The following is a 27,742-nucleotide window of genomic DNA, read 5'->3' as shown; positions in this document are numbered from 1 at the left end:
CGGGGCGAGCGCGGGCCGCCGTGCGCATGCGCGGCCGTTGGTGCGGCCGGAACCCGGGTTCGGGGCTGCGCGGCCGGCGGAGCGCGTTTCGCGAGGCACCGGACGTCGCGGCTGAGGCTGTCCGGCGGCGGCGAAGCTGGAGCGGCGGTGGCGGCGGCGGCGGGAGGCCGGGGCCGGGGCTGAGGCCGGGGCAGGGACCGCGAGGCCCGCGGGGCGGCAGGCGGCGGCCCGGGCGGCGAGCCCGGAGGCGGGAGCGGCCGCCATGGCCGAGAGCATCGTGAGTGGGGCGCGGGGCGGGCGGGCGCGGCGCCCGGATGAGGCAGCAGATTTGCCGGCGCGGCCTGTGGCGGCCCCCGCGGCCCGCCGCCCTCCGCCCCGGGCCGGCTGCGGGGCCCGGCCTCCCCCGGGCCCTCCGGGGCCCGCCCTCGCCTCACCGCGGGCCTCCGCGGCGGCTGCGGGGCGCCCGGCGGGCGCGGTGCTGGGCTCGCCCCGCCGCCCCCCGGCCGCCCCCGCCCCAGACGGTGCGGTGTCACGGCCCCGGGGCCGGCGCGGCCTCACGCGGGCCCTGGAGGCCCCTCCCCGGGCGGCGGCCCCGGGCCGGGGAGGGTGACAGCTCCTGTCCGGGCCGGGGCCCCGCGGAAGTTCTTTCCTGAAGTTAGGACTCCCACCCTCCTCGCCGTGCCCCTCACGGGACAAAAAAAAAAAAAGTGCCGAGAATAGAAAACCGGCCGCGTTAACTCGTGGAAAGTTTTCCCTCCAAAGTCAACGGGGCGGGAGCAAAGTCACCAGACCCGGTGGACCGAGGGCCCGGGCGCCGGCAGGGACTGGGGATCCCCCGGCGGCCGGGCGGGCGGGGCGGGGAGCGGCCTGGTCCGCAGGCTCCGGGCCAGGCCAGGGCCTCCCTGCGCCCGGCAGGGGCCCAGCCCGGAGGGGACCCAGGGAAAGGCCCTCCTGGGGAAATAAAGCTCACCCATGGGTGGTGGCTTCTTCTAGACACAGGCTGAGAGCTCAGACCCGCTGCCCAGCTGCCTCCTGGCAGCCACACCCTCACCCTAAGGGCAGTCCCAGCCCGTTCCGTCCCCCAGATTGTGGGGGACCACAGGGGTCTTCCTCCTTCCGGAATTGATCCACAGGTATTTTGTTTTGTTTTTTAATACTTTTATTGATTTCAGAGCGGAAGGGAGAGGGAAAAACATCCATGATGAGAGAGAATCATGGACCGGCTGCCTCCCGCACGCCCCACGCTGGAGATGGAGCCCGCGGCCTGGGCCTGGGCCCTGACCGGGAATCAAAAGGTGGCCTCCTGGTTCCGAGGTCGATGGTCAGCCCCTGAGCTGTGCCAGCCGGCCAGGTGGTGGTTTTTAAAGTTGGGAGAGAGGTCTTCTAAGAACTTCTGTAGGTGTAACTGACCTTCATCTTGTCCATTCCTAGCCTTCCCCAAGAAGCTTTCTGAACTCATTCCCTTAGAAATAGGGAAAGCTGAGCGACCCAGGGCTGCGTCCCTGTGGCAGGTTTGCCTCTGCCTGTGTGTGTGTGTGTGTGTGTGTGTGTGTGTTTTGGGTGTGCTGCTTTATTGGGGGCCATGTTAGAAGTTGGGAGCAAGTTAAATGCTGGGCTCAGCGCTGTGGAGGGTCAAAGGCAGGCTCGGCCTCAGCCCCCAGCGCGTTCCCAGGTGTGGAATCGGTGGCGGCAGCTCGAAGCCAAAGCCTCTGTGTACTCCGCACAGACAGGGAAGCAGCTACACAGAAAGCCAGCAGAAGGGTAGAGAATATTTCATGCTCTTAACAATTGGGATTTCGCGGGGAGTATTGAAAACATCGTAAAAATTGAGGAGAATATGGAGCAAAGCCTCTTCAGTGAAGTGAAAGCTACCTTGTTTCCCAGAAAATAAGACTGTCATATTAATTTTTGCTCCCAAAGATGCGCTAGGTCTTATTTTCAGGGGATGTCTTATTTTTCCATGAAGAAGAATACGGTACACATTGATTGTTAAATGAAAATAAAGGAAGTTTATTACCTGTATATGGTACGGTAGTACGGTAGTTGTCAACACAAACCAGACACACTGAATCCTACAGTATCAAGAATTTACTCATTTATTCAATGACAATCATGTCATCATCTTCTGGAACATCATCCTAACAATCTAATTCCTGAATTTCCTGGTGAATTTCTTGTGACTCCATTTCTTTCAGAATCAGTGGACCAAATTTCTCATGTTTAGCCTAGGGGGGCCTTATTTTCGGGGGGGGATGCCTTATATTTCACTCAGAAGGAAAGCTGTAAGTAGGTCTTATTTTCGGAGGATGTCTTATTTTCGGGGAAACACGGTAATAGAATATGAGGACAGTCAAGCTATTTTAGGAAAATCTCGATTCTTTGATTAGAGCAGACAGTAGATTAAAGCTGTTGTGGCATTTTGTCATGTCAGTGAATCTCATTCAAAAAAATGGCTTTGACATTTTTCATCTGCCTAGTGTTTCAGAGGGGATCTTCTGACATTTTCCTGTCTGGCATGCCCCCTCCCCTCCAGGTGCTGTCTCCTGCCCCACTCACCCTCCAAAGGGCTTTGGTCAGATGAAATCAGGTCCTGGAAAATGATGCTGTTTTACACTTTCTTACGATCCTGCTAAGTGTCACACCATGTCACACACATTTAATCTTCACCACAAGCCAATGATTTTAGAGGAATGGAGAGGGAGAGAGAGAGAGAGAAAAACATCAAGCCTGAAGGCCAATGCTCTACCCACTGAGCCAAACCAGCCAGGACTGGTGCTTTTAAATCAGTCTAATGAGTGTGTCTAGATCCTGGAACAAAGTTTGGTCATTTTTGAGGAACCCAGTCCTTCATGATTCATGGGCTTTTTTCCTTCCCTCTTTTTGGAACCTGAAGATGAACATGTCAGTGTTCAGATACACTCTGGGTGACGGCTGAGAGTTGAGGTGGTGTGCTTCTGAGTGGAACAGTAAGCTGAGCATCAGCCCTCTGCGTCACCTGGGCACCTGGTGGGCACTGCCAGGGGGAGGGGCTCCGGGAGACTGCTCCTGTTTCTGGGGATCGAGCCAGGCCTTCCCACTTCCTGTAGTGACTGTCCTGTTTCATTTACAACAGATCATCCGTGTTCAGTCCCCGGACGGGGTGAAGCGCATCACAGCGACGAAGAGGGAGACGGCCGCGGCGTTCCTGAAAAAGGTACCTGCGCGTGGCCTCCCCGAGGCGCTGCTCCTCCTCCCTCCTCCTCCCCTCCCACCCGCCCGTCTCCTCTGCTTTTTCCTGTTGTGATTGGCTGGGTTGATAGGGGATCAGGTTGTGGCACAGCGTACAGTTGTAGGACCAAAGTCCCAAGGATTTAGAGACAGAGGGGCACATTGACGTGAGAGAGACACGTTGATTGGTTGCCCCCAGATACATGTCCCAACCAGGACTGGGATTGAATTTACAGTCCAGGTATTTGGCCTTGACCAGAAGTTGAACCTGAGACCATGTGGTACATGGGCCAGTGCTCCAACCACTGAGCCACTGGCCAGGCAGAGGGCTGTATTCATTTTTACCGGATAATTTGGCTGTACATGTGTGCCCTGTGGGGCTTTGAACTGGCCTCTGCCCTCGCACATCGCCTGGGGAGGGTGTGTCGTCCTCTGGCACGGCTGGCTCTAGCTGCTGGCACCACAGCCATTGGCCTTGGCCCTGTTGACACATGGCCTCACGCCCTGTGAGGGAGCGGAGGTGGGCAGGCGTGCTGACATCCTGTCGTTGCAAATGCCTCACAGAACTCAGTCCTGGTTCTTGCTGCTCCTCCCTCAGCTCCTCCCAGTCCCTCTCTGCGTCTCGGCCGCCAGGGCAGTTTCTCAGGCCGCCTCCCGCCAGGCCCGGGCGCTGTCTGCCTTTTGCTGTCCCTCCTGAGACGGCTCCTATCGAGTCACCCAGGTCCGACCTGCTCTTCTCGGGGGCGGTTCCTGGTCCGGTCATAATTGGCCGCTCAGCAGCATGTGACGCAGTCCCTTCTTCTAACTCTTGGAAGCTTTTTAAAACCATGAAATTCAGACTGAGAAATGCTTGGAAAATGGTGACCCAAAGGCCCAGGTCACAGTGGGGGTGGTGCCAGCATTCCGGAAGCTCCTCCACCCCGGCACCCCTCTCCTGACCCTTTTGTGTGCCACCTCCTCAGCGTGCCTCCCTGGCCTGAGTTTATTGGCGGAGTCATGCTGCGTCCTCTCTCGTTGCCTTCGGCTGTGTTTGCAGTGTCCTCGGGTCCCGGCCCCGTTCAGCGCAGGCCCACCTGTGCCGGGACAGCTTCCTTCCTGCCGCTCTGTAGGTCTGCTGGGCTCCCGGCTCCTCATTCCGTGGTTTTCACCAAAGTGGAGGTTTCCAGCCATTTCCTTCAGGATGTGTCTCAGTTCTGTTCTGACTCTCTTCCTGAGGGTTCCTCGGCTGTTCACGTCCCTGTGTAGCTTCTGTTAGCCTGCTTCCATGTTAACCGGCCCCTCCTGCTGACGCCCGCAGTGGCTCCTCCATGCCGGCTCCTGTACAGAGCATGGCGGAAGAGGCCTGCTGCCGCTCTTCCCGCTCTGCCTGTGCGGCTCTGCCCAGCCTGTGCTCGGGGCTCTCACTCTTCCTTCCCGCCCTGGAGTCTCCGTCTTTGCTGACTTTGTCTCCCTTGTTGGTATTTTATTTATTTATTATATTTTATTGATTTTTTTACAGAGAGGAAGGAAGAGGGATAGAGAGTCAGAAACATCGATGAGAGAGAAAAATTGATCAGCTGCCTCCTGCACCACCCCCCCCCCCCCCACTGGAGAGGTGTTCGTAACCAAGGTACATGCCCTTGACCGGAATTGAACCCGGAACCTTTCAGTCTGCAGGCTGACGCTCTATCCACTGAGCCAAACCGGTTTCAGCTCCCTTGTTGGTATTAAGACCCTCGATGGCAGGAGCCTGTCTGTGTCACCCACTGCTCAGGCACCAGAGTGGAGCCCACACGAGGGCTGCTTGCTGCTGGGTGCCTGTGCCTATGGGCGTGGCCCGGCCCCCGGCCCAGTGGGCGTTCAGCGCAGATGCACAGGTGTCCTCTGCTGCTTCGTTCTTGTCGTAGGGTCCACGTTGGAATTGGGTTTTCACACTTGATTTCAACAGAAGTTACACCTCCAGACAGCTCTGGCTCTGAACTGCCGCTCAGTCTCAGCGTTACGTGGCGCTTTGCTCCTTTTTTGCCACTTCTCTCAGGTGGTTGGCCTCTGTGTAAGCAGCACTCCCTGACGTCCTCAGGAGAGCACTGCGGGGACCGGAGCCCTTTCTGAATGAGGGCGTGTCGCAGACACCGCGGCTGCGTGTAGCCAGAGGACTGCGGAGCCACGTCAGCGAATCTCTGTCTGGGCCCTTTAGGTCGCCAAGGAGTTCGGCTTCCAGAATAACGGCTTCTCAGTGTACGTCAACAGAAACAAGACCGGAGAGATCACAGCGTCCTCCAACAAGTCCCTCAACCTGCTGAAGATCAAGTGAGCACCCTGAGGGGCGGGTGTGTGTGTGTGTGTGTATGTGCGCGCGCGCGTGCGTGTCTGCTTGTGTGAGCATTTTCCTCTGTGGAAATGTTCTTGGTGGCAGGGCCACGGGCACGCTGTCAGTGTGGGTGCCACAGATGTGTTCTGAGGCGGCTTCCCCACGGAGGGCGTGCAGCCACCAGAGGTGCCGTCAGAGAGACTGTGGGCCGGTTTGTGCTGTGTTGTCCCGTGAAAACAGCACATGCAACCCGCGTGTGGCTGAGGGGCTGAGCGCCACCGGTGGACCAGACCTCAGGTTGATTCTTTTTTTAAATTTTTTATTTAATATATTTTATTAATTTTTAAAAAAATATATTTTATTGATTTTTTACAGAGAGGAAGGGAGAGAGATGGAGAGCTAGAAACGTCGATGAGAGAGAAACATCGACCAGTTGCCTCTTGCACACCCCCTACCGGGGATGTGCCCGCAACCAAGGTACATGCCTTTGACCGGAATCGAACCCGGGACCTTTCAGTCCACAGACCGACGCTCTACCGCTGAGCCAAACCGGTTTTGGCTCAGGTTGATTCTTGGTTGGGGGTGTGCAGGAGGCAGCTGATCAATGATTCTTTCTCATTGTTGATGTCTCTCTTTCTTCCTTTCCTTTTCTCTCTCTGAAATCAATAAAAATATATTGAAAAAAAGAAAACCTGGGACCTGGGCAGAAATTCCTGACACACACACCCCCCCCCCCAAAAAAAAAGCATGCCCTGGCCCGTTTGGCTCAGTGGATAGAGTTTCGGCTTGTGAACAAAGGGTCCCAGGTTCGAGTCTAGTCGAGGGTACGTGCCTAGGTTGCAGGCTCACGCAGAAGGCAACCAGCCAATGTGTTTCTCTCACAGATATTTTTGTTTTTTCCTCTTCCATTCTCTCTAAAAAGCAATGGAAAAAGATCCTCAGGTGAGGATAAAAAAAAGCAAATACAGACAGTATGTCTTTGAGATTCGTGTGTGTGCACCCGTGTGTGCGTGTGAGGAACAAGGAGGAAGGAATGGAAGGATGTGTCCAAAGCAATAGGATGGGGAGCTGGACAGGGGCTTAGGAGCGAATGAAGGAAAGGGGGCCGAGACCAGCAGGAGATGGAGAGATAAGCTGCCGGCCCCGGTCTGTGTTGTGACTACACTGACCCTGACCGAGGAGGGTCTGCTGCGCAGGTCCACTCACAGGCAGGTATTCCCCAGTAAACACGTGGCTCCCAACCGCACATGAAAGCAGAATCTTAGCCGGCAGCCGGAAGTCGAGGGGTGGAGGGTCTGTGATCAGAACATCGTAAGGAGGCGGTCCTGCGTCTGCTGGGTCCTCTGCGGAGCTGGATAGGCGTGTGGGCGTGAGGCCCGGTGCTCACGTGCCGTGGGCAGGGAAGGCACCGTGCAGAGAGCCTGCTGCTGGCCTCGGAGCTGGAGCGGAGGGAGCCGGGAACGGAGACGGGAGGGGAGGCGGCGGAGCGCCTGGGCCTCTGTGAGGAGCAGAAGCCTCGGGCTGAGCTCAGCCCTGCCGGCCTGGTCCTCACGCTGGGGTGTGGGGGTGTGTGTGTGCGCGCGCGTGTGCAGCCGGGAGCTGGAGGAAGATGGCCTGGACTGATGTTTGTCGTTGAACAGGCATGGCGACCTCTTGTTCCTGTTTCCATCGAACCTGCCGGGACCCTCGTCAGAAATGGAGACTTCGACCTCGATGAACTTGAAGGCTCCCAACGTGGTGGAAGATGAGATCGACCAGTACCTGAGCCGGCAGGACGGGAAGATCTACCGGAGCCGAGACCCACAGCTGTGAGTCCACAAAGCATCTGCTTGTAGCGAGGGAGGACCGAGGAGGGACCTGGCTGTCCCTGACTGCCCAGAGACCTGGGTGCTCCGTGGCAGGGGGTGAGGAAGTGTGACGGCGGGAGGAGGGCGGGAGAAGGGCGACAGCTGGGTGCCGGCGTGTGCAGGGTGCCGGCCCCTGCCGCCTCGTGTGTGCAGGGGGAGCGGCTTCGGCGTCGCACAGGGACTCGCTCCTGTTCCTCAGTGAGCACCTCCTTGTGGAGACACTGCCCTTGGAGCGCTGGCTTTCTGCGTCACACAGACGCCTGGGTGTGCGTGTCCGGGTGGACTTCAGTCCTTAAGGACAGCCGTTAGGACACCTGACCTGCGCCCTGGGAGCAGAGCTGCCTGGGTGAACATCCTGTCTGCGGCAGAGTCTTGCTAACGGCGTCCTCTCTGGGGTGGAGGTGCCAACACCCAGACTCGGGGCTCCAGATGCTGCTTTTGCGGCTTGTCGGTCTCGGGTCCAAGAGCCGTCAGTACAGAGCGCCCTGGCACCTCTCCTCCTGGCTCCACTGCCTGCTCCCGGCAGTGCCCTGAGCTTCCTGAGCAGCGTGTGCGTGTGCAGGCTGACCCCTCGTCTGGCCATGGAGCCTGCCTGTTGGAGAACAGCCTCTCAGGAACGGAGGACTCGGGCACCTAAGCGAGGGCCGTTTAGAACCGGCTCTGACGGAGCTCTGGCCATGCACGGCTCAGCGCTCAGAGCGTCACCAGCACGCCCGTCTCAGGCGGCAGGACAGCGCCGCTGCAGAGGCCGTGCTGCTGACCTCTGCGCTGGCAGCGGGCGAGGCTGGAGAAGGGTTCCCTCTCTTTTAAAGGGGAAACCTCGTGGTTAGCTTTCACGGGCACCCTGCCTGGCGCACAGGAGCCAATCCATGTGTCTCATGGATGTCTCCCCCTCCCTTTCCCTTCCTCCCTCCCATTGTCTCTGAAAAAGCAGTGCGCAGTGTCCTCAGGTAAGGATTAACAACAACAAAAAAGGATTCTGTTTGAGCCGGAGGGACTGCTTGGCTTTCCCACCGCCTATCCCCTCTCGTGCCCACGTGGCTTGTGTGTGTCCCGTGGCTTGTGTGTGTCCACGAGGCTTGCGTGTGTCGACGTGGCTTGTGTGTGTCCACGTGGCTTGTGCACAGAGCTCCCGAGGTTTCTCTGCCCGAAGTGATGGACCTGAGCCAGGCTTTTTCCAAACTCAGTTGTTTACCTCCCTCTGTGGGGTTCTGCTGTATCAGGGAGCCTTTGCTAGTACTTCCTTAAGATTTTTATTTGTTTAAATAACTAAGTCCCTTCACGTTCACCTTGGTGGTGGCAGCAGTAGAACAGGCACGCTAACCGCTGTGTGTGTGTGCCCTGCTCTCCTCAGGTGCCGCCACGGGCCACTGGGCAAGTGTGTGCACTGCGTTCCGCTGGAGGTGAGTGCAGACTCCTGCTTCCCGGCCGGCTCGGCTCTCCCTGGGCCCTGCCTGCGCTGGGTTAGAGGACGCGTCTCTTTACTGCCCTGGCCTCGTCCTCCCTCCATGCAGGCTGCGCGGAGGCAGCCCTTATTTATTGCGGCGACCTTGGGGCGGGTTGTGGCCGGCTCAGCATTGTTTCTGTGATGAAGGGCCGTGCTCACGGGCTCCTGGCCCATCCGTTAGCCTGACACACAGCTGCGCCAGGACTTTGTGCTCCTCGTCTTTTAGATCTGCCTCGCCCCCAGTCCCACGTCTGCTGCTCCGTCTGGTGAGATGGAGAGCCAGCGTGGGCGTGCTGACGGCGACTGGCCGGGCTGAGTGACGGCAGGGGCAGCCCCTCGGCTTCTCTTTCTTCATCTTGTGACTTTTTGGGGGAAATGTTCCCAATACTATTTGACTTGGGGCGATTTATATTTAATAGGGTTCCATTTCCATCTTGAAAAGATAGGGACCCAAAGAACCTGGGTCCTGACCCAGAGCGGTAGAGAGCGCCAATCCCAGCCCCCCTTGCCCCTGGCCTGGCCCTCCTGCCGCACCCGTCCTCCCGCGCCAGCCTGTGGCCCGGCCGGCAGGAGCAGCAGCTGGTGATGCTGACTGTCTCGGCAGCCGTTCGATGAGGACTACCTAAACCACCTGGAGCCGCCGGTGAAGCACATGTCCTTCCACGCCTACATCCGGAAGCTGACCGGGGGCGCTGACAAGTGAGTGCCTGCGGGTCGGAAGGTGTGTGTGAGTGTGGGTAGGTGTGGCTTGAAGCCACTGGGCAGGTAAATAAGAAGCAAAGACGGGCATCGGGGCCTAGCACTTGGACTCCGTTTTCCCGATTGTGGGAAAGAAAGGGGACGCTGATGCCTGGGGTGTTGGGCAGGTGCCAGGCTGGCGATGCCACTGTGGAGGCCCCAGGGACTTCCCAGGCTATCCTGGGTGTGCAGTGCCCGGGCCACTTCAACCCTGGTCTGTGCAGGTGGGTGAGATAAGGTGATGGGGGCCAGTTGTGGCGGGTGTCTGAGATTTTGCCCTGCTTTCTGGAAAAAGAGAACCACCCCATGGTCATGTCGGACCACCTCCGTCAGCCCCTGCCCAGAGCCTGGTGTGCAGCAGCCCTGTGGGTCTGGAGCAGCGGCGCTGGCATGGCTGCCGTGTCTGCAGGCTCAGCCAGGCGGGCATGGGCGGCGGCAGCAAGTGGCTCTTCCTTGGAGTGCAGGCCGAGATGGTGGCCAGAGACCGACCATTTTGAGGTCTTTCAAACCATGTCAAGTCCTTGCCTGTGGGCCTTCTGTTGACCAGTCACTTGCCAGAGAGGGATAGACTTCCTGCTGTGATGCCTCATTCCTGCCCTTCAGCAAGAGATGGTGAACCTGCGTCAGCAGCAGCCTGTGGCCTGATGGTCGTTTTTCGCTGACAGCCTGCTGACATCCTAAAATGACTTTTAAAAATGTTTGGCCAGGAGAGAAAAAATCCACCAGAAACGCATTCTTGCCTGCCAGTGGGATGAGCTATGGAACTTTCTGGACCAGGGGCATGACTGTGTCAGCCTTTCTTCCGTCTGAGTCAAGGACCTTGGGGTCTGGGGACACGTTTATAGCTGTCACCAACCTGTGACCACCGTGGCGGCAGCCACTCCCCACACCCTCCGAGCAGAGGCCCGTGGCCTGGGAGACGAGGCCGAGTGTTTGGGCCACTTTGTGGGGAGGACATGGCAGAGGCTCGCCCCAGTTCAGAGCAGGGCCAGTGCTTCCTTGCTGGCAGGCTGCTAGCCACAGGTTTTGCTTTTGGCCAAAAGCAGAGTGAAGCTGTCATTGTGCACCCTAATCAGTTTTTTCCTGAGAAAAAACAATTTTTATAAACCTCAAGGTTTGCGTCTCACGGTGTGAGTGTCGCTGTGAATTAATGAAACTTAAAAAGCATTGCATTTCCCTTCAGGGGCACAGGTTAGATCAACAGATTCTCACTAGTACCCCCCCCCCTTTTTTTTTTAATAATATATTTTATTGATTTTTTACAGAGAGGAAGAGAGAGATACAGAGCTAGAAACGTTGATGAGAGAGAAACATTGACCAGCTGCCTCTTGCACACCCCCTACCGGGGATGTGCCCACAACCAATGTACATGTCCTTGACCGGAATTGAACCTGGGACCCTTCAGTCCGCAGACCGACGCTCTATCCACTGAGCCAAACCGGTTTCGGCTACTAGTACCCTTTTTAAAAATACATATTATTGATTTCAGAGAGGAAGGGAGAGGGAAAGAGAAATAAAAACATCAGGGATAAGAGAGTCATTGATTGACTGCCTTCTGCATGCCCCACTGGGGACCGAGCCTGCACCTTCTGTGCACGGAGGACGCTCAGCCAGCCGGGCCGCACCAGCCAGGGCCCGCAGTCTTCTGAAAGCCTCCACGGCAGTTGGAGCTGACGGGCAGTCGAATGGTTTCTGTGGGAACAGCGGGGCGGTCCTGGCGTCCAGTGCGGGGGAGGCCGGGCCACTCGCTGCTGCTCCTCCGGGGCGCGCAGAGCTCTGTTCAGAGCGGACAGTGTTTGAATATCGTTGCCAGTCTCCTGCCGGTTCCCGTATTGTCACGGCTAATACGTTGGCTCTTGTCAGGGGGAAGTTTGTTGCCCTGGAGAACATCAGTTGCAAGATTAAGTCGGGGTGTGAGGGACACCTCCCGTGGCCCAATGGGATCTGCACCAAGTGCCAGCCCAGCGCCATCACGCTGAACAGACAGGTGAGTGACGGCGGGAGCGGGTTTCGTGGCTGAGGGTGCACATGGCCTGGAGGGGAGCTGCTGCTCGCAGAGCGTCCCGCGAGGCAGATCCCAGTGTGCTGGCCGAGGCGGACCCGTGGGCACCGGCACCCGAAGATGTGCCTGTGAGGCCGGCAGCTCTTGCCAGCAGGGGTGGCGCCAGCTTCCTGTTTTGTCAGCTTACGTGGAGGCAAACTTTCCCGTGGCTGTTCCTGCCGCTCCGTGCTTGTGGCCTGGCCTTTCGAGACCTCGAGCCTCTGGATCCCAGGCCTGGGGCACCTGCCCAGGATGCGGGCTGAAGCCGGAGGAAAAGAACCAGGAAAACGGGTTCTTCTGGCCTTTGTAGTTGAGGCCCTGCCCCAAGACAGCCCACTGTGTTCCTGCCGCTGCAGCCACGTTTGCTCCTCAGGGAACCCTGTCCGTCTGGAAATCGTTCCTCCTCCTCCTCCCCTCCTCTGCCTCCTCCCTCTCCCCCTCCTCCCTCTCCGCCTCCTCTTTCTCCCCCTCCCCCTCCTTTTCCTCCCCCTCCCCCTCCCTCTCCTCCTCTTCCCCTCCTCTTCTCCTCTCCTCTTCCTCCTCCCCCTCCTCTTCCCCTCCCCCTCCCTCTCCCCTTCCTCCTCCTCCTCCTCCTCCTCCCCTTCCCCTTCCCGCTCTCCCCTTGTTCTTTTCTTTCCAAGAACTATCCTTTCCTCTAGAGTAGGGGTGTCGAACTCAATCAGAGAAGGGGCCAAAATCTAAAATCCAGCCTAAATCGCGGGCCGAATAGTTTACTGAACAGTCATAAACTGTCATTGTGATGGAAACGCAGCGGAGTGCAGTGATGACAGCGCGGTGCGGGCCACATTGCAAGGCCTGATTGGGACGGATTTGGCCCGCGGGCCTTGTGTTTGACACATGTGCTCTAGAGACTCTGAACACCTCCATTTTAGGAGAAATCCCAGTATGGTTCATTTGAATTAACTTATCGAGGAATCCTTCTCCCCGTGTACCCACTTACCCAGAGGTGGTCCTGAGGCACGCTCTGAAGTGGCACATTGTAAAGAGGTGGTCGCCACCGGTGGTCCGACAGGTCTGGAAGGTTGGCAGCCGCTGTTCTAAACCGTGTGTGTGTGTGTGTGTGTGTGTGTGTGTGTGTGTGTGAGAGAGAGAGAGAGAGAGAGAGAGAGAGAGAGAGAGAGAGAGAGGAGAGCCAGGTCAAAGCTATTTATTTTTAATTGTTATTTAATTTTAAAAAGGCTACTTATTTTTATGGATTTTTTTACTTAGTCCAATGTTGTTAATTCTACAGAAATACAGACACGTGGACAACATCATGTTCGAGAACCACACGGTCGCTGACCGCTTCCTTGACTTCTGGAGGAAGACGGGGAACCAGCATTTCGGGTACCTGTATGGGCGGTACACGGAGCACAAGGACATCCCACTGGGCATCCGGGCCGAGGTGGCCGCCATCTACGAGCCTCCGCAGGTGGGTCTGCGTTTCCCCGAGGCTGTGCGGCCTCAGGTTGTAGCTGCTTTTGTTTCGTCCTTTGCCCTGTGTCTGTTCACACACACACACACACACACACACACACACACACACGATGCTTATTTCCTGGATTATCGGAGAGGAAGGTCATGGCTCCTGAGTACTTCAGTGTGTTTCCCTGAAGGACATGAGAGCGCCAGGATGTCCTCTCACGGGACAGGCACATTTGTCAACGTCAGTAAACTGGACGCTGGCAGTGTTCTCTCTCTCTCTCCTCCATCGGCCGTCCACTTGCCTCAGCTGCGCCCAGTGTCCGCAGTCTTCCCTCTCCCCCGGCTCTGCTCTCCAGGCGTAGCGGAAGCAGGGTCACGTGGTCTTCACCCCGGGCCCCCCACCCCAGCTCAGAGCATGGCCGGCATTGCCGCTGGTGTTGGACTGAAAACAGTAGAAGGCTTTGGTGGGGGTGAGGGTCCTCAGGGTACCTCTGTTACTGTGCGTGTTGGCTTTTTACGATGTTGATTTTTAGAGAGCAAAAATATCGATATGAGAGAGACCTCAGTTGGTGCCTCCTGCACGCCCCCTGTTGGGGATGGAGCCCCCAATCCAGGCACGTGCCCTGACCAGGAATCGAACTAGCCATCTTTTGGTGTAGGGATGATGCCCAGCTAACAGCCACACCGGCCGGGGCTGTCACTGCTGTAAAGTCACGTGGGCCCTCGCGGAGTGGCCGAGCTCCTCGGGGTGCTGACCCATACACCGAAAGGCTCGGTCCCCGTCGGACCACATTCCGAGGCTGTGGTGTGGCCCCGGGCCGGGGGCCTGTGGGAAGGAAACTGGTGGGTGTTCTCTCCCTCCCCCCCTAACATCAATGAGCTGTCTTTGGGTGAGGTTTAAGAAGTAAATATTAAAATTAAAAAGGAAAAGTAAAGCTACGGGGAGGATCCTTCCTTATGACGAGGCCACCAGTCAGTCACGGCTCACGCTCATTGGTGGTTTTATGTTGAGCTGAAGGGTTGCTTGCACACACCGTGGGTGTGAGTTCCAGGGAGCAGTGCCCGCCGCCACGGGAGTGTACTCGTGTCGGCACTGGATCATGGGATGGGCGGGGTGGCTAGGCGCGGGTGGAAGAGCACAGCACACTGGCAGCTGAGCGAGGCGCTGCCCACGGGGCTCTGGTGACTGCTCTGTGTTTGGGGGAAATGGCCCATTTCTAAAGTCAGACTCAAGGCGTTTCCTCCTCCTGCCCCCTCCCCTGCAGGCAGTGCCACCGGCAGCGTTTCCCAGTCTAGTTGCCAAGGTCTGACTGTGTTAGTTACGCAGATACCACGGGCCCTCACTGTTCCCGGCCTCGGTCCCGTGGGTCTACCTGCCCGGGGGAGTGCGCTACGACCACCTGCTTTATACACAAACCCGTCTGAGGAGGCGCGTGGCCGTGGCTGTGTGCGGGCCTGGGCTGCCTGCCAGGGCCAGGGCCTCTGTGGGTAGGTAGGAGTGCAGTCTTCCTCCCTCCTCTGGGCATTTGCAGTGTTTACTGAGCTACCACGAGGTGCCTTTGTGTGGTGCCCTGACGAGGGGACACTAGGTGGCAGCAAAGAGCCCTCTAAAAGAGCCTGGTGGTTGCCCTCTTCCCCAGGCACAGGGCTCAGCTCAGCGTGAGGCTGAGCAAGAGATCGGGGTAGGAACCTCTGGCGCCCAGACTGCCCATGGCCCCCTCAGCCCCACCTCTCGCTCATTGGGGGCTGAAGCTCAGGCTGCATGTGTCGCGAACAGGGTCCCAGGGTCTGTCCCGAGGATGACTTGGCCTCTGCTCTGAAGGATTAGTGGTCCCAGACGGGGACACCACAACAGGCGGCTCTGTGGCTCTCCAGGGCGGCTGGTGGGCAGGTGCAGGTAGGGAGCTGGGCTTGCTCGCTGTCCTGGCTCTGCAGCCGCGCTTCTGCTCAGCACACTTCTCCCTGCTGACTGCAGCTGCCTTCCAGTGCGGGTTCAAGGCCACACGAGCATCACCTACTGCTGGGTGTGAGCCAGCCACAGTGAAACTGTTGATGGAGGGCCCTTCTGAGCTCGGCAGCCACGCTGGCGGTGCCGCTGCGACATCGGCTCTCCGTGTCCGCGTCTGGACTGGAAGCACACGCAGCGAGGGACACGTGAACCGGCGGGGGCTGTGTGTTCTCTGGCGGCATGGAGTTCTCTCCACTGCTGTTGCCCTCCTCTAGGCCAGGGTGCCCGGCACTCCTGCGTGTCAGTGACGCCCGGGGGAGTGGGGCCCGCACTCCTCTGAGCCACTCCTCCAATCCCTCCCTTCACTGCCCACAGATTGGCACACAGAACAGCCTGGAGCTTCTCGAAGACCCCAAAGCCGAGGTGGTGGACGAAATCGCTGCCAAGCTGGGCCTGAGGAAGGTACTGGTGGAGCTGGGCTCCGGGGGGTCCTCCAGGAGGGAGCGTGCCAGCCCGGGCCGGACTGAGCCCTCGGCTGCTCACAGCCGGCGGCCCGCGGTCTGATGCCTCGCTGTGTTACTGGGTGCCGATCGCTTTATGTTTTTCTGACTCAGCGCGATGCGGACATGTCCCGAGCATAGAAGGAACGACCCAGCGCAGGCCGTGACATTTAGCTGCCACCTCAGGCGGGCGCTCCTCCCTGCACGCGGCACCTCTGGCCAAGGCCCACACGTGCTCACGCTCCACGTGGCTGGAGCCGGTGTGACCTCTGTCACTGAGCCCTGATCACGGGGGCGCGGGAGGCCCTTAGGACACGGAGCTGCTTGCTGAGCCTGTTGACATAGCTCAGTGGCCGGCAAACTCATTGGTCAACAGAGCCAAATGTCAACAGTACAATGACTGACATCTTTGGAGAGCCAAATCTTTTTTTTTTTTTAATATCTTTTTTTGATTTTTTTTACAGAGAGGAAGAGAGAGGGATAGAGAGTTAGAAACATCGATGAGAGAGAGTCATCGATCAGCTGCCTCTTGCACACCCCCTACTGGGGATGTGCCCGCAACCAAGGTACATGCCCTTGACGGGAATCGAACCTGGGACCTTTCAGTCCGCAGGCCGACGCTCTGCCACTGAGCCAAACAGGTCTTGGCATGGAGAGCCAAGTCTTTTAAACTTAAACTTCTAACGCCACTTCTTCAAAATAGACTCGCCCAGGCTGTGGTATTTTGTGGAAGAGCCACACTCAAGGGGCAGAAGAGCCGCAGTTTGCTGACAACGGACCTAACTTGTCTCGTCACTTCTTGTGAGGTGGCCAGAAACTTGAAGGTGGGATCGACAGCTCCATGTTGAGTCTGTCGAGCTGTGAGTCTGAACACAGCTTAGAGGCTCACTGTTAGTCCCTTTCCTGGCAGATCCGTGTGGACAGTGAAAACACTCCCTCTGGTCAGTGCGGGGCCGCAGGAAACGTGCTCTCCCCAGCTGTGCAGGCGAATGTGTTGTAGGAAAGATGTCCCTGGGTTTCTGACGGCTCAGCAGCTCCGAGGAGGGCCACGTTTCTGTCCTGGTCCTGGGAGTTTTTCTCGTGATGGCTTTTTGACCTGTGTTGGTTACACGCATGTAGTTCATGGTAACCGTGACTACAGGGAGGACCTGGAGTTACCTAAATGCCTTTTTGCAGACACTGCCTCCCCAGCCTCCTCACCTTGGGCCGGTGGGTCTGCCCCTTTGCTGCCTCCTCACAGCTGCCCCTGCAGCTCCTTCTCCTCATGGCCACCCCTGGTTCTTTGTGCATTTGGGCATTTTAAAGGGAAGCACAGTTTCCAGTCTGCCTGGTCGTGTGTGCCGCAGCCGGTTTGAAGAGTTCTGGGTCAGGGTTGTGCAGGCGAGCGGCCTGGGCACCAGCTCGCTCCTCCAGGGCACGGGAGTGGGTGTGAGCCCGGATCCAGCCCGTGGACTCCCAGCCAATCGGCTTCATGAAGGCTGGAGGCTCGCGGGCAGGGCCGGGCACAGACCATCATGGTAGCAGGACACACCTCGGGGCCACCCCGGCGAGGACCCAGGGTTTCTGACGGCTCAGCAGCTGGGAGGGTCTCACTCTGCACCCTCTGGTGCTCCCTTCAGCCTCAGTTCCCGGGGTGCTGCTCCAGGCCTGGGTTCCTGCCAGCACCGAGACACGCCGTGTGCTTGTGTCCAGGGACGGTCTGTCCCGTTTGCTGACCGTGGGTCCCTGCACCTGGCACAGTGCTGGGCATGCCTTTGGCTGGCGGGTCAGTGAGTTTGGCTTGTTCACCAGGAGGGTGGCCACCCGGAGCGGAGCAGGCTGGGAGCCCAGGTGTGGCCTGGCTGCTCGGGGGAGGCTCAGGCCCTGTCCTTGTTGGCAGGTTGGCTGGATATTCACAGACCTCGTCTCGGAAGACACCCGCAAGGGCACCGTACGGTACAGTCGGAACAAGGTGAGGGCGGCTCGCTGACTGCAGCGGGGTCCACTCAGTCTGCTCATAGAGCACCCCCCCCTCCCCCCAGAGCAGCCTTCAGAGGCAGCTGGGGCCGCTGGTCTCAGGAGGGTCTGAGGCCAGGCGCCGTGGGCATGGGTCTGCCTCAGCTCCTGGCGTGCTGCTGTCCAGGCCTCGGGGTCTCAGGACATGGGGCCTAGCTGACCTGCTGTCTCCCCAGGACACCTACTTCCTGAGTGCGGAGGAGTGCATCACCGCCGGGGACTTCCAGAACAAGCACCCCAACATGTGCCGGCTCTCTCCGGACGGCCACTTCGGCTCCAAGTTTGTCACTGCTGTGGCCACAGGTAGTCAGCCGTGACGCTGTGCACCCGCTTGTTCCCCGTCATCCTCCCAGACAGTTTCCTGAGGCGAAGAGACTGCCTGAAGCTCTGAGCTGAGGGGACCCTCCCTCGGCTCCACCCGAATCTCATAATCAGAACAGGGTTGTCGCCCTGGCTGGTGTGGCTCAGTGGACAGAGTGTCGACCCGCAGAGTGAAGGGTCCCGGGTTTGATTCTGTCAAGGGCACGTGCCTCTGTTGGAGCATCAATCCCTGGGTCCTGGTCAGGGCCCGTGGGGGAGGCAACTAATTGATGTGCCTCTTTCTACCCCCACTGCCTCTCCTCCCATCCTCTCCCTTTCTACTCCCCCTCTCCTCCCTCTCTCCTCCCTCTCTCTCCCTCCTTCCCCCTCCTTCTCCCTCCCTTCCACTTTCTCTAAAAACCAATGGAAAAGTATCCTTGTGCTTTGTGTGCCTGAGTGTGCTGGCTGTGCCTAGCTGGGGGGCGGCCTCTCCTGAACCAGCAATGTCTGCGTCTTTTACTGCATCTGCCTACAGCCCCAGCCCTTCCCCGCTGCTGAGCAGCCAGCCCTCCCTGGTGTTCAGAGCACCCCCCCCCCCACGTGCTCTTTTAGGCTCCCCTGGGCTTCGAGGCCGCCTGCCCGTTAACGCCTGTTTCTACAGGGACTTACTCGGGGGCCAAAGGCACATTTAGAACGCGGCTCCTTTTGGCCGCACTGGCCACCTCACTCGCGCTCAGCAGCTGTTTGCCCTCGGCCTCAGCCTTCACGGGCTCTCCCTGGAGGCTTGTGGGACTGGGGGGCGGAGAGCACTGTGTGTGGGGCGCAGGTGCAGGAGGCGGTGCCCTGGCAGGGCTCGCAGCAGCTCTGCTGGCCGTGCAGGTTTCCCGGAGGCAGACTGAGGCGGTGATGCAAGTGCGGCCGATGCTCTGGCTGCGACGCTCCGGCCTGCTCTTCTCTCTCCCGCTTCGCGCCTCCAGCTGAAACCCCCCCCACACACACCCCGGAATGAAAGCTGGCTGCGTGAAAGCTATAACCGATAGCCCAGGCTCTGGCTCGGAGCCGGGTTTGGGCGGATGTTGGGGAGTGCTCACCCCCTCTCCCTGATTCTGAGAGCGAGAGCCCTGGGTGGGGCTGTGGTGGCGGCTCCGTGCCCTGCGTTCAGGTGCTCGGGCCCTGGGAGGGCCGCGGGGGGGTCTGAGCTCCGGTACCGCAGGGCCTGTCGGCTGCCGCTCTGGTCTGGCGGAGCAGACGGCTGCTGCCTGACCCTGGCACTCACGGCGTCTCTCGCAGGCGGTCCGGACAACCAGGTGCACTTCGAAGGCTACCAGGTGTCCAACCAGTGCATGGCGCTGGTGCGGGACGAGTGCCTGCTGCCCTGCAAGGACGCGCCCGAGCTCGGCTACGCCAAGGAGTCCAGCAGCGAGCAGTACGCGCCCGACGTGTTCTACAAGGTAACACAGGGGCCCTGGCCGGCGGCCCCGCTGTTCTGGTGCTTCCTTCCACCGTGGCCAGTGGTCAGCGGCCTGGCTTAGTCTCAGCTGTGGATGAAGGCGTCCGGTGATTCCGGGCGTGGTGGGCCTGTAACGAAGTGGGCGTGGCTTCCCTGGGTCTGGCGTTTAGGCACCAAATCAAACCAGGCAATGCGAACAGCTCGGTCTCTGAAAACAGACCCGCGTCAGGGCCTCCCCGATGGTGCTGGAGCATGCTCAGTGCGGGCTCTCCCGAGGCGAACAGCGGCCCCTCCGGGCCTGGGCTTCCCAGGAGCCGTAACCCTTGGCATTGAGAGGGGTCGCCCGTGAGGAGCGGGGCAGACCCCTGACGCCCAGGCCCTGCCCTCCCACTCCGCGCCGCCGAGGGCTCACCCGGCACTTGGGCGCCTCTGTCTGACGGCGTTCAGCCTTCACCTTTCAGGCTGTTCCCCTGGGTGGACTGGAGGCTGAGGTTGCGCCACAGGCTTCCCCAGGAAGGCACTGCCGCCCTCCCGCGTCCCTCTGTCCGGAGTGCGCTCCTCCCGCCGAGCGTCCTCCCAGGTCAGGGCTTGGCGGTCTGATCGGGACGTGCCCGGGCCCTGGCACGAGGGTCCCGTCTGGGTCTGTTGAGCTGCTGGTCTGTGGGCTAATGTGGTGTTTTGGGCCCTTGTGTTGATTTCTGCTGCTGCCCTCACGCCGCAGCTGGTGGTGTAACGGCTCCTGTGACTCCCTGATGCTGCGGGCGAGGCTCTGGGCAAAGCCGCGCCCCGTCCCGGCCACAGCAGTGTGGTCTCGCCTGCTTCACCTGAGGTGGCAGCATGGCTCCCGGTGCCCGCGGGCGGCTCCCAGCCTGGCTCGCAGGAGCCTCTGCCCCAGAGGCCAGCGCGGCCTTGAGGGGCTCCTGTCGTCCACTGGGCGTCCGGGTGACCACAGGTCACCTCCTCATGGTGAGGGCAGCGGGGCAGTGACCTTCGCTAGTGGGGTCTGCATGTCCGTGTCACAGCTTCTCCACGTTACAAAGGACACCTGCTAAAGCAGGTTCCAGTTCGGCTGTTGGAGGCGGGTACGCTTCCGTATCGAGCCCCTTTGCTGTTCCTGCCCTGTAATCCCGTGAGGGTCCTGTCGGGTTTCCAGGGGCAGCACCCGTGCTCACTCCCTTGTCCTGTTCCACCGTAAAGGACGGGGGTCAGGATCTCCCTGTGAACTGAGCCGGCTGCAGTATTGCTAACTTTATATATATATATATATATATATATATATATATATATATATATATATATATATATATATATATATTTTATTGATTTTTCACAGAGAGAAGAGAGAGGGATAGAGAGTTAGAAACATCGATGAGAGAGAATCATCGACCAGCTGCCTCTACTGGGGATGTGCCCGCAACCAAGGTACATGCCCTTGACTGGAATCGAACCCGGGACCTTTCAGTTCCCAGGCCGATGCTCTATCCACTGAGCCACACTGGTGCCGGCCAGCTGTGCGCCGTGCTTTCCCGGCCAGCTGTGCGCCGTGCGCCATGGCCGCGGGCCTGTGCTCCCTCGGTCCCGCCCGGTTGGTTCCCGTGGTTGTTAGGCCTGGGAGCGGAGCAGCCTGGAGGGTGGAGGCCCAGGAGGCAGCCACTGTCAGGGCGGGTCAGGGTAGCGCCTGCTCGTGGGCGGCCCTGGCAGCGTTGGTCTGAGGGCCCTGAGAGACGTCCTGCTGCAGCCTGGGAAGTCGCGGGTGGAGCTGCTCCTGCCATTTGCTGCTGCTTGTCTGTTCATTCAGGGTTCGCCTGCCTTTTCCAGAGCAGGGGTGCCACCGACGGGGGGCGTGCTGCTGTCCCAGCACCGGGCCGGGGCCCCGACGCTCACGCAGGCCGAGGCCCTGGGCTTCTCCGCTGTCTCTGAGCTGGTGCCCTGCGTCCAGAGGTGGCCGTGGCAGGGAGGGAGGCAGTAGGGACACGATCTTTGACTCCCTGTCTTGCTAAGGAGGAGACAGAACGGCCGGCTCTTGGGCAGCTGCCTGACTTTGAGGGAAGGCTCTATTCCGGCTGCTGCACCGGAGGTGCTGACGCCGTGGAGATGGTGGTGGCTCGGCCCCTGCAGAACCACTGAGGGAAGGCGTGCGGCAGGGGCAGGGGTGCGGCACTTTGCTGGGGGAGCACAGGTGTGGGTGGGTGGCTAAGTTTGAGAGAATAGCAAGACTCAGCGTGGCGTTAACAAGAGCCCCGGAGGGTGCAGCGAGCAGGTGCTGCTGGGCCGGCGCCCAGTGAGATGTGGATGAGCTCCAGGCGGCCTGTTAGCGGAGCGCTTGCAGGTTAGGTCTGAGGGGCGAGCGTGCCTTTTGGAAATGGTGCTTCAGTTGGATTGGATTGGACTCCTGCCTCCTAGTCTCCTCCATCGAGAAACTGCCCCTTCGGGGCCCGGGCCCCTCCGCAGGCCCCACCTCTGGCTGCCTGCGGAAGCCGGGGAGCTGGCCCACCTGGCCACCAGGGAACCCCGCGCAGGACACTCCGTCCCTCCAGGCCGAGGGGAGAGGCGTTGGGCTTCACGGTGCAGTCAGACAGGCAGACTGTGTGGCTCTCCAGGAGTGTCCTCTGACGCCGATGCGCATGTAGGTGGCTGCATGTGGGAGCTGCTGGGTGGAACCAGGACACGTGCTGTTGGCAGGTGTGGACAGAGGAGGGAGGACGGGGTGGACGCAGGTGCCATGTGCTGCAGCCAGGAACTTCCGTTTCTAAACCAGGAGCAAGGCCAGAGGGCAGGGGCTGGGCTTGACGGGCTCTGCATGCTGGGAGGGTGGGTGTGCCGGTGCCATGCTCCACCCAGGCCGGTCTTCGAGCTTAATAAACGGAAGCTTCTATGTAAGAGCCCGCAGCTGGAACGTACGGATGTATAACTTAGGTGTGGTCTGTGAGTCTGTGAGTGACGTCTACAGTGTTCAGTGAGGATTTCCACAGGAAAAAGGAGCCCCTCCGTTCCCATGAGCTTATGTGTAAGGCTGTGGTGGAACTCGGCATGTTGGACATAAATGGGGTTTAATTGTCACTTGATGATGGATGGCCGTGTGCTGGCCATCTTCCCCATAATCAAACTTCACGTTCTGCGCTGACAAAGCCAGCAGTGCGGCTGGGCCGATGGGCGGTGGTTCTGCTGTGTCTGTGTGCATGTGGGCTCATGTGCCCGTTTTCTTAGGAGCGTGTGAGTGCTCAGGCCCATGGAGGGGTTCTGCGGCGTGAGCGTGGAGATGGAGCACTCAGCCGGCGCGGGGCAGCCGGGGGCGGGGCAGCCGGGGGCGGGGCAGCCGGGGGCGGGGCTCCGGTGGAGGCCGGTTCCCTGCTGAGCGGCTCCCTGCTGAGTGGCGCCGAGCTCCTGGGAGGAAGGTGGGAGGCGGAAGGCGGGGTCCTGCCGGAAAAGGCTCGCTTCCCTTCCTGCTTCACGCCTCAGGAGGAGCCGTCACCATTTCCCCGGAGGCGGCATGCAGGGAGAACGGCCGCTGGTCAGCAGACCTCCCTCCACTCACCGTGTTTCCCTTTCAGGACATAGACAAGTTTGGCAACGAGATCACCCAGCTGGCCCGCCCGCTGCCCGTGGAGTATCTGATCATCGACGTAAGCGTGCGCCCGGCGTCCCCGAGGAGCGCTTCCCTAGAAACAATCCGGTGTCAGCGTCTCCCGAACCAAAGTGCGGCAGAGGACCGCCTGCCGGTCCAGCGTGGCGGGTCCTCGGGGACCCAGCTTCATGCCTTGAGTGGGGGGCAGTGGGGTTTGCTGGGTGGAGCTCCGGGAGCCGAGAGGGCACCTGCTCCCCTGCCTCTGCCCAGGGTCTCAGCTCTGCTCTGGCCTCAGGCTCTGGTCACAGATGAGGCCACAGGCCAAGGCGGTGACTGTTAGCTGATGACAGCCCGACAGTGGGCAGCAGGCCGTGCTCTGCGGGCCCGGACCTGGGGGCTGCGCTGGGCTCGGGACGGCATGTGAGGCCGGCCTGCATTGGAGGGGCGGGCCCAGGAGCCGAGCCCTCGCTGCTGCCTCGGGGGGACAACTCCTGAGAACAGGGGGTGCTGGAGAGGCAGGCCGATTGCGGGGACGCGCCTCCCTTCCCACCCGACTCCCTGATCTGGAGCAGGCCCTCGGCTGCTCTGCAGGGCCCTCAGGCCCAGCGGTGGGACAGAGTCCGCTCCTGAGGTGCCTCCTTGGCCTCTGCTGTGCCCGGGGGTCACCCTGGAGGTCATCCAGGCCACAGAGAACAGCTGGGGGGCTCATCAGATGGAAGCCCCCCCTCGGCTGACCAGTGGGGCTGAGTTGTATCCTAGAGACGGCAGACAGCAGCTGCCTGGGGGCGGGGCCGTCTCGGAAGTGACTGGAAGCGGTTCTCAGCAAGCTCCCCCGGGTCACGTTTGGCATTTCGCTCAGGGTGCCCGGTGGTGCCATCCTCGTGGGCAGCGAGGCCTCTGGCTCTGCGTGCTCGAGGCTCGGCTGCTCTGCCCTTGAGGCCGCCCACACCCGCTCATTCTGTGGTTGACGGTTTGTCTCTTTGTCCTTAGATCACAACCACGTTCCCCAAGGATCCAGTTTACACCTTTTCTATCTCACAAAACCCGTTTCCTATCGAGAACCGCGACGTGTTAGGGGAAACGCAGGTAAGCTCTTCCTTTAGCAACCGAATCCACAGTACCTGCTGCCTGTCTGTCTGGGGCCAGGTCCTGTCCCGGACCCCGACTCGGTCCCGTCGGGGACAGGCTGGGGAGAGGGATGCCTGTCGGCCGCGAAGCCCTCAGGAGGGAGGCTCCTGGGGCCTGGAACCATCCGTTTGTCTCCCTTCCGACGCTGGCCCAGGACTTCCATAGTTTGGCCACCTACCTGTCGCAGAATACCTCCGCCATGTTCTTGGACATCATCTCGGATTTCCACCTCCTGCTCTTCCTGGTCACCAACGAAGTCATGCCTCTGCAGGTGGGGAACGAGTGTGCCTCGAGCCAGCGGGGTGCCGGGGGCTGGGCGCGGGGCGTCCTCTTCCTCATCCTCTGGAGAGACGGGCCGTCCCGTGTCCTGCAGGCTTGTTGATGGAGAGCTCACTCTTTCACCCTCAGCGTCTGCATACAGACAGTGACGGGGGGCCCTGTGCTGGGCCGGTCTGCTTTGTTGAGCGAACCACGAGGGACGCAGGGCATTAGCTTGGTCCCTGGCTGAGCCCTGTCCCAGCAGCTCCAGAACCACAGCTGCTCCTTCCCTGTCTTTCCCCCTGAGCCAGCTGCTGTGGTTGTTGGCGGCCCAAGCCCCACGCAGCTGCAGAGGCATACGGAGGGGGCAGAGGGCAGGTGCACGGCGGCAGTTGCTTTCTGAGCCATGCAGGCCTGGGTGTGGGCAGCGTCCAGCCATAGGCCCCGCAGGCACCAGGTGTGGTTGGCCTTTCTGTCCAGGACCCCAGGAAGCATGAGAGAGGAAGGGGCGGTTTCTCCTGGGCCTCTGATGCTGGCTCAGCGTGTCCCCGGAAACAGTGGATGGAGCAGAGGGGCCCCCGGGAGCCCAGGCTTTCCTGTCAGCTGGCCTGTGGCTGCTCTTGTATTTCACTGGCTCTGTCTGCCATCCCACCCCAGGCACCGACACGCCCAGAGGTGCAGCTCTGGGCCCAGGTGCCGCTGGCGCCGTCGGGGGGAGGGGTGGTGCGGGGCGGCCCTCCCCGTCGGGGCTCCTTCTGGGCAGCAGGGACCATCTGTAGTCACTGCCGGACCTCACCCCTGTGGGGCTGTGTGTGCCCCGGGCCTGGGCCGTAGAGTGCGTATTGGAGGGTGGGACTGAGAAGGTCCAGAATCTGGGGGAGTGGGGGACGCAGGACCATGACTCCTGCCCGTCCATCTCAGCCCAGGAGCCTGTCATGTGGGTGCTGGCAGATGGCTCCATGGCAGCGAGGGGCGGGAGGAGTGAAGTGCCGGCTCGGTGTTCTGTGTCCACACGGGAGCTGTGGCAATGTGCGTTCCCGCGTTCCCTCTGGGTGCGTGACGCGGAGGGAGAAGTGTCAGGCGGGAGCCGTCCACCGCAGGCCGCGCACAGAACCTCCGTTTGCCCGCAGGACAGCATCAGCTTGCTGCTGGAGGCCGTGCGGACCCGGAACGAGGAGCTCGCCCAGACCTGGAAGAAGTCGGAGCAGTGGGCCACCATCGAGCAGCTCTGCAGTAAGTGCTCCCTCTCCTCACACCAGGACACCCCCGGGCTCCTCAGGCCCAGCTGCCACCCGGCGCAGGCGCCTCTGCCAGGACCCGGGCTCGGGCTGGAGGCGCGCCGAGGACCGGCTCGGCTGCTCCGGGCCGGGAGCAGGTGCTCGGGGTGCACTTGGACGAGCTCAGCCGCGGCGTCCTCTCTCCCCTCCACAGGCACAGTTGGGGTGCAGCTTCCGGGCCTCCAGGAGTACGGAGCCGTTGGGGGCTCCTCTCATGCCACCACGGCCGCCATGTGGGCCTGTGAGCACTGCACCTTCATGAACCAGCCGGGCACTGGCCACTGCGAGATGTGCAGCCTCCCCAGGACCTAGGGCTTCGGCCCCGCTGGCAGGACTGGGCCCGCCCGCTCTGAAGCCAGCGACGTGGAGCCGGCCGCTCCTTGTGGGGCCGGGGCCGCCCTGTGGTCTCCGGCCCCGAAGCCTCTCACACCAGGCTTCCCTGGAGGATGGAGCCGTCCCAGCAGAGGGCAGATGGCCGCGGACGCCTCTCGGGGGGAGGACTGGCGCCTCGACATCTCTGCCTGCAGGGGGGTGCTTGCTGCTGCCCCAGCCTCCTCCGTCCTCTGGACGCTGTTTGCTCTTGCTGGCCTCTGTAGCCTGTTCTCTGGGGCAGACCCTGCTGTGGGGCCACTTCCCGCCCAGTAGCCATGGTCTGGTGGGAACACAAGTGGCCATGGGCTCACGGCCTCCATCTGCTTGGCCTGCAGGTCACTTTGCTGCCCGCCCCCTCCCGCTCTCTAGGCCTCCAGGTGGGATTTTAAAGTTGGCATTGGTTGTAATAACAGTTATCAGTAATTCCTGCCCCAAAGACTTATTTATTTTTCTAAAGATAAAAACTGCAGAAAAGGGGAGTGAGAGGGACTAGCTTCCGCTTCCTTCCCTCCAGGGAGTCCCTGGGGGAGTGCAGGGCGGTGTGTGCAGACGGGGAGCCACAGTCCCTTCTCCTTGGAAGTAACCTCAGTGCCTGAGACTTCTGCCTGGTGCACGGCTTCGGCCGCCGAAGCCCAGGCCATCCGAGCAGGGCACAGCCTGGCTCCCTCCAGGCAGGCCCTCCAGCCGCCGAGGCAGCTGGCCAGGCTGCTGGGGTGAACGAGGTTGCCCAGGACTGGAAGCTCTGGCCCCCTTAGCCCCCATACAGTTGTGGGGGCCTCGCCCGGCTCTGGCCTCTGACAGTGACGTGGCCGTTGAGACTGGCCTGCGGGGAGAGGGGGCCTGGCCAGTGTGAGCCACGTGGGTCTGCCAGGGTGTTGGAAGGTTGCTGCTGTGCTGATGGTGCAAGTCTGGGCCATGCCACGTGTGCTCTGGATCCCCGCACGTCCTCGGTGGCACCCTGCCCCAGGAAACTGCGGGCACTCTGATGCCTCTTTGCCTTAATGAGAGCCACTGAGCTGCTCTGCACCTGCTTAGGAGCCCCACGTCTGCCCTGGGAGCCGGCCTGGGGCTCCTCCCCACCTGCCCCGTGCAAGGAGGCGCTTGGTGTTGGCTGCAGTGGGCACGGCCGCTGGCACCTCCAGTGCGCAGCACGGAGTTGTCTGCTTGTCGGCGGGTGGGGACGGAGGCTGGTCTGGGGCAGGGGGCAGAGCACAGCCACCGCATGGACCGCGGTCGCCCTCCCAGCAGGCCTGCCGGGGCCCTGGCCGCTGGTCCCTGCGGCCAGATGGGGGCTGCAGGGGAGCCCACGCCGGACCTCACTCGGACCTGCTCAGACCTCGCGGCCCCAGGCTCTCGATCTGCCCCGCTAGCTTCTCACCAGCATTCTCACTCCCGTCCGGCATCACGGAATTCCCATGTTCCTGTGTCTTTTAGCTAAAGAAAAAGCATTGTGATTCTCTGCTTCTGGTTTTGAGTCGCTCTTTGTTCAGTAATGCACTTTTATTGTCCAAAGAGAGTCAGAGCTCAGTGTTAGGGTGGGAGGCGCCGTGGTGGGCTTGATCCAGGCAGCTCAGCCACCTCCTCCTGCACAGGGAGGGCCCGTGCCCTGCGTCCCACCTGCCCTCGTGTGAGCACCGCGTCTGCTACAGGCCCCAGCGCAGGGGTGACTGCGTGAACTCTGCCGGCCGCCTCCCCTCGGGGCCCCCCCGGCCCGCAGCGCGCGCTCCTGCAGCGGCAGTTCACACGGCCCCGGTCAGGTGGGGACCACAGGAGCCGAGGGACCCCTGCCCGGGCTCCTGGGCTCTGCTCCCAGCATGGGGGAGGTGGGGGAGCTGAGAGGGGAGCCTGGCCTCCCTGGGTGCCCTTCCTGACTGCCACCAGGTGCCACTCCTGGGCCTGCGTGCTGGGACAGGTGCATGCGCCGGCAGCAGGTGAAGGAGGGGTCAGGAGCCCC

At 60.7% G+C, this 27,742-nt stretch overlaps 1 protein-coding gene and 1 long non-coding RNA gene across 2 annotated transcripts; one reads left to right on the top strand and one right to left on the bottom strand.

Annotated features, from left to right (window-relative positions):
- The first annotated feature begins 99 nt into the window (after window positions 1-99).
- NPLOC4 (NPL4 homolog, ubiquitin recognition factor) lies at window positions 100-27,249 on the top strand. The gene is made up of 17 exons (XM_036412240.2): window positions 100-277; window positions 3,113-3,193; window positions 5,384-5,496; window positions 7,138-7,305; window positions 8,699-8,747; window positions 9,396-9,490; window positions 11,393-11,516; window positions 12,823-13,002; window positions 15,319-15,405; window positions 17,323-17,394; window positions 17,615-17,741; window positions 19,029-19,189; window positions 22,740-22,811; window positions 23,744-23,839; window positions 24,036-24,152; window positions 25,270-25,372; window positions 25,571-27,249. The coding sequence occupies exons 1-17, from the start codon at window positions 263-265 to the stop codon at window positions 25,726-25,728; spliced, it is 1,818 nt and encodes a 605-aa protein (XP_036268133.1). The 5' UTR covers window positions 100-262; the 3' UTR covers window positions 25,729-27,249.
- Window positions 452-13,688, bottom strand: LOC123651292. Its single transcript, XR_006739914.1, has 3 exons — window positions 13,673-13,688; window positions 8,000-8,002; window positions 452-1,329 (listed from the first exon to the last, which is right to left on the bottom strand). It is a non-coding gene; the product is annotated as an uncharacterized LOC123651292 (long non-coding RNA).
- Window positions 27,250-27,742: the final 493 nt, after the last annotated feature.

This window comes from Pipistrellus kuhlii, unplaced genomic scaffold (genome assembly GCF_014108245.1).
Source record: "Pipistrellus kuhlii isolate mPipKuh1 unplaced genomic scaffold, mPipKuh1.p scaffold_m20_p_44, whole genome shotgun sequence".
NCBI lineage: Eukaryota > Metazoa > Chordata > Mammalia > Chiroptera > Vespertilionidae > Pipistrellus > Pipistrellus kuhlii.
This window is presented reverse-complemented; position numbering and strand designations above follow the sequence as displayed.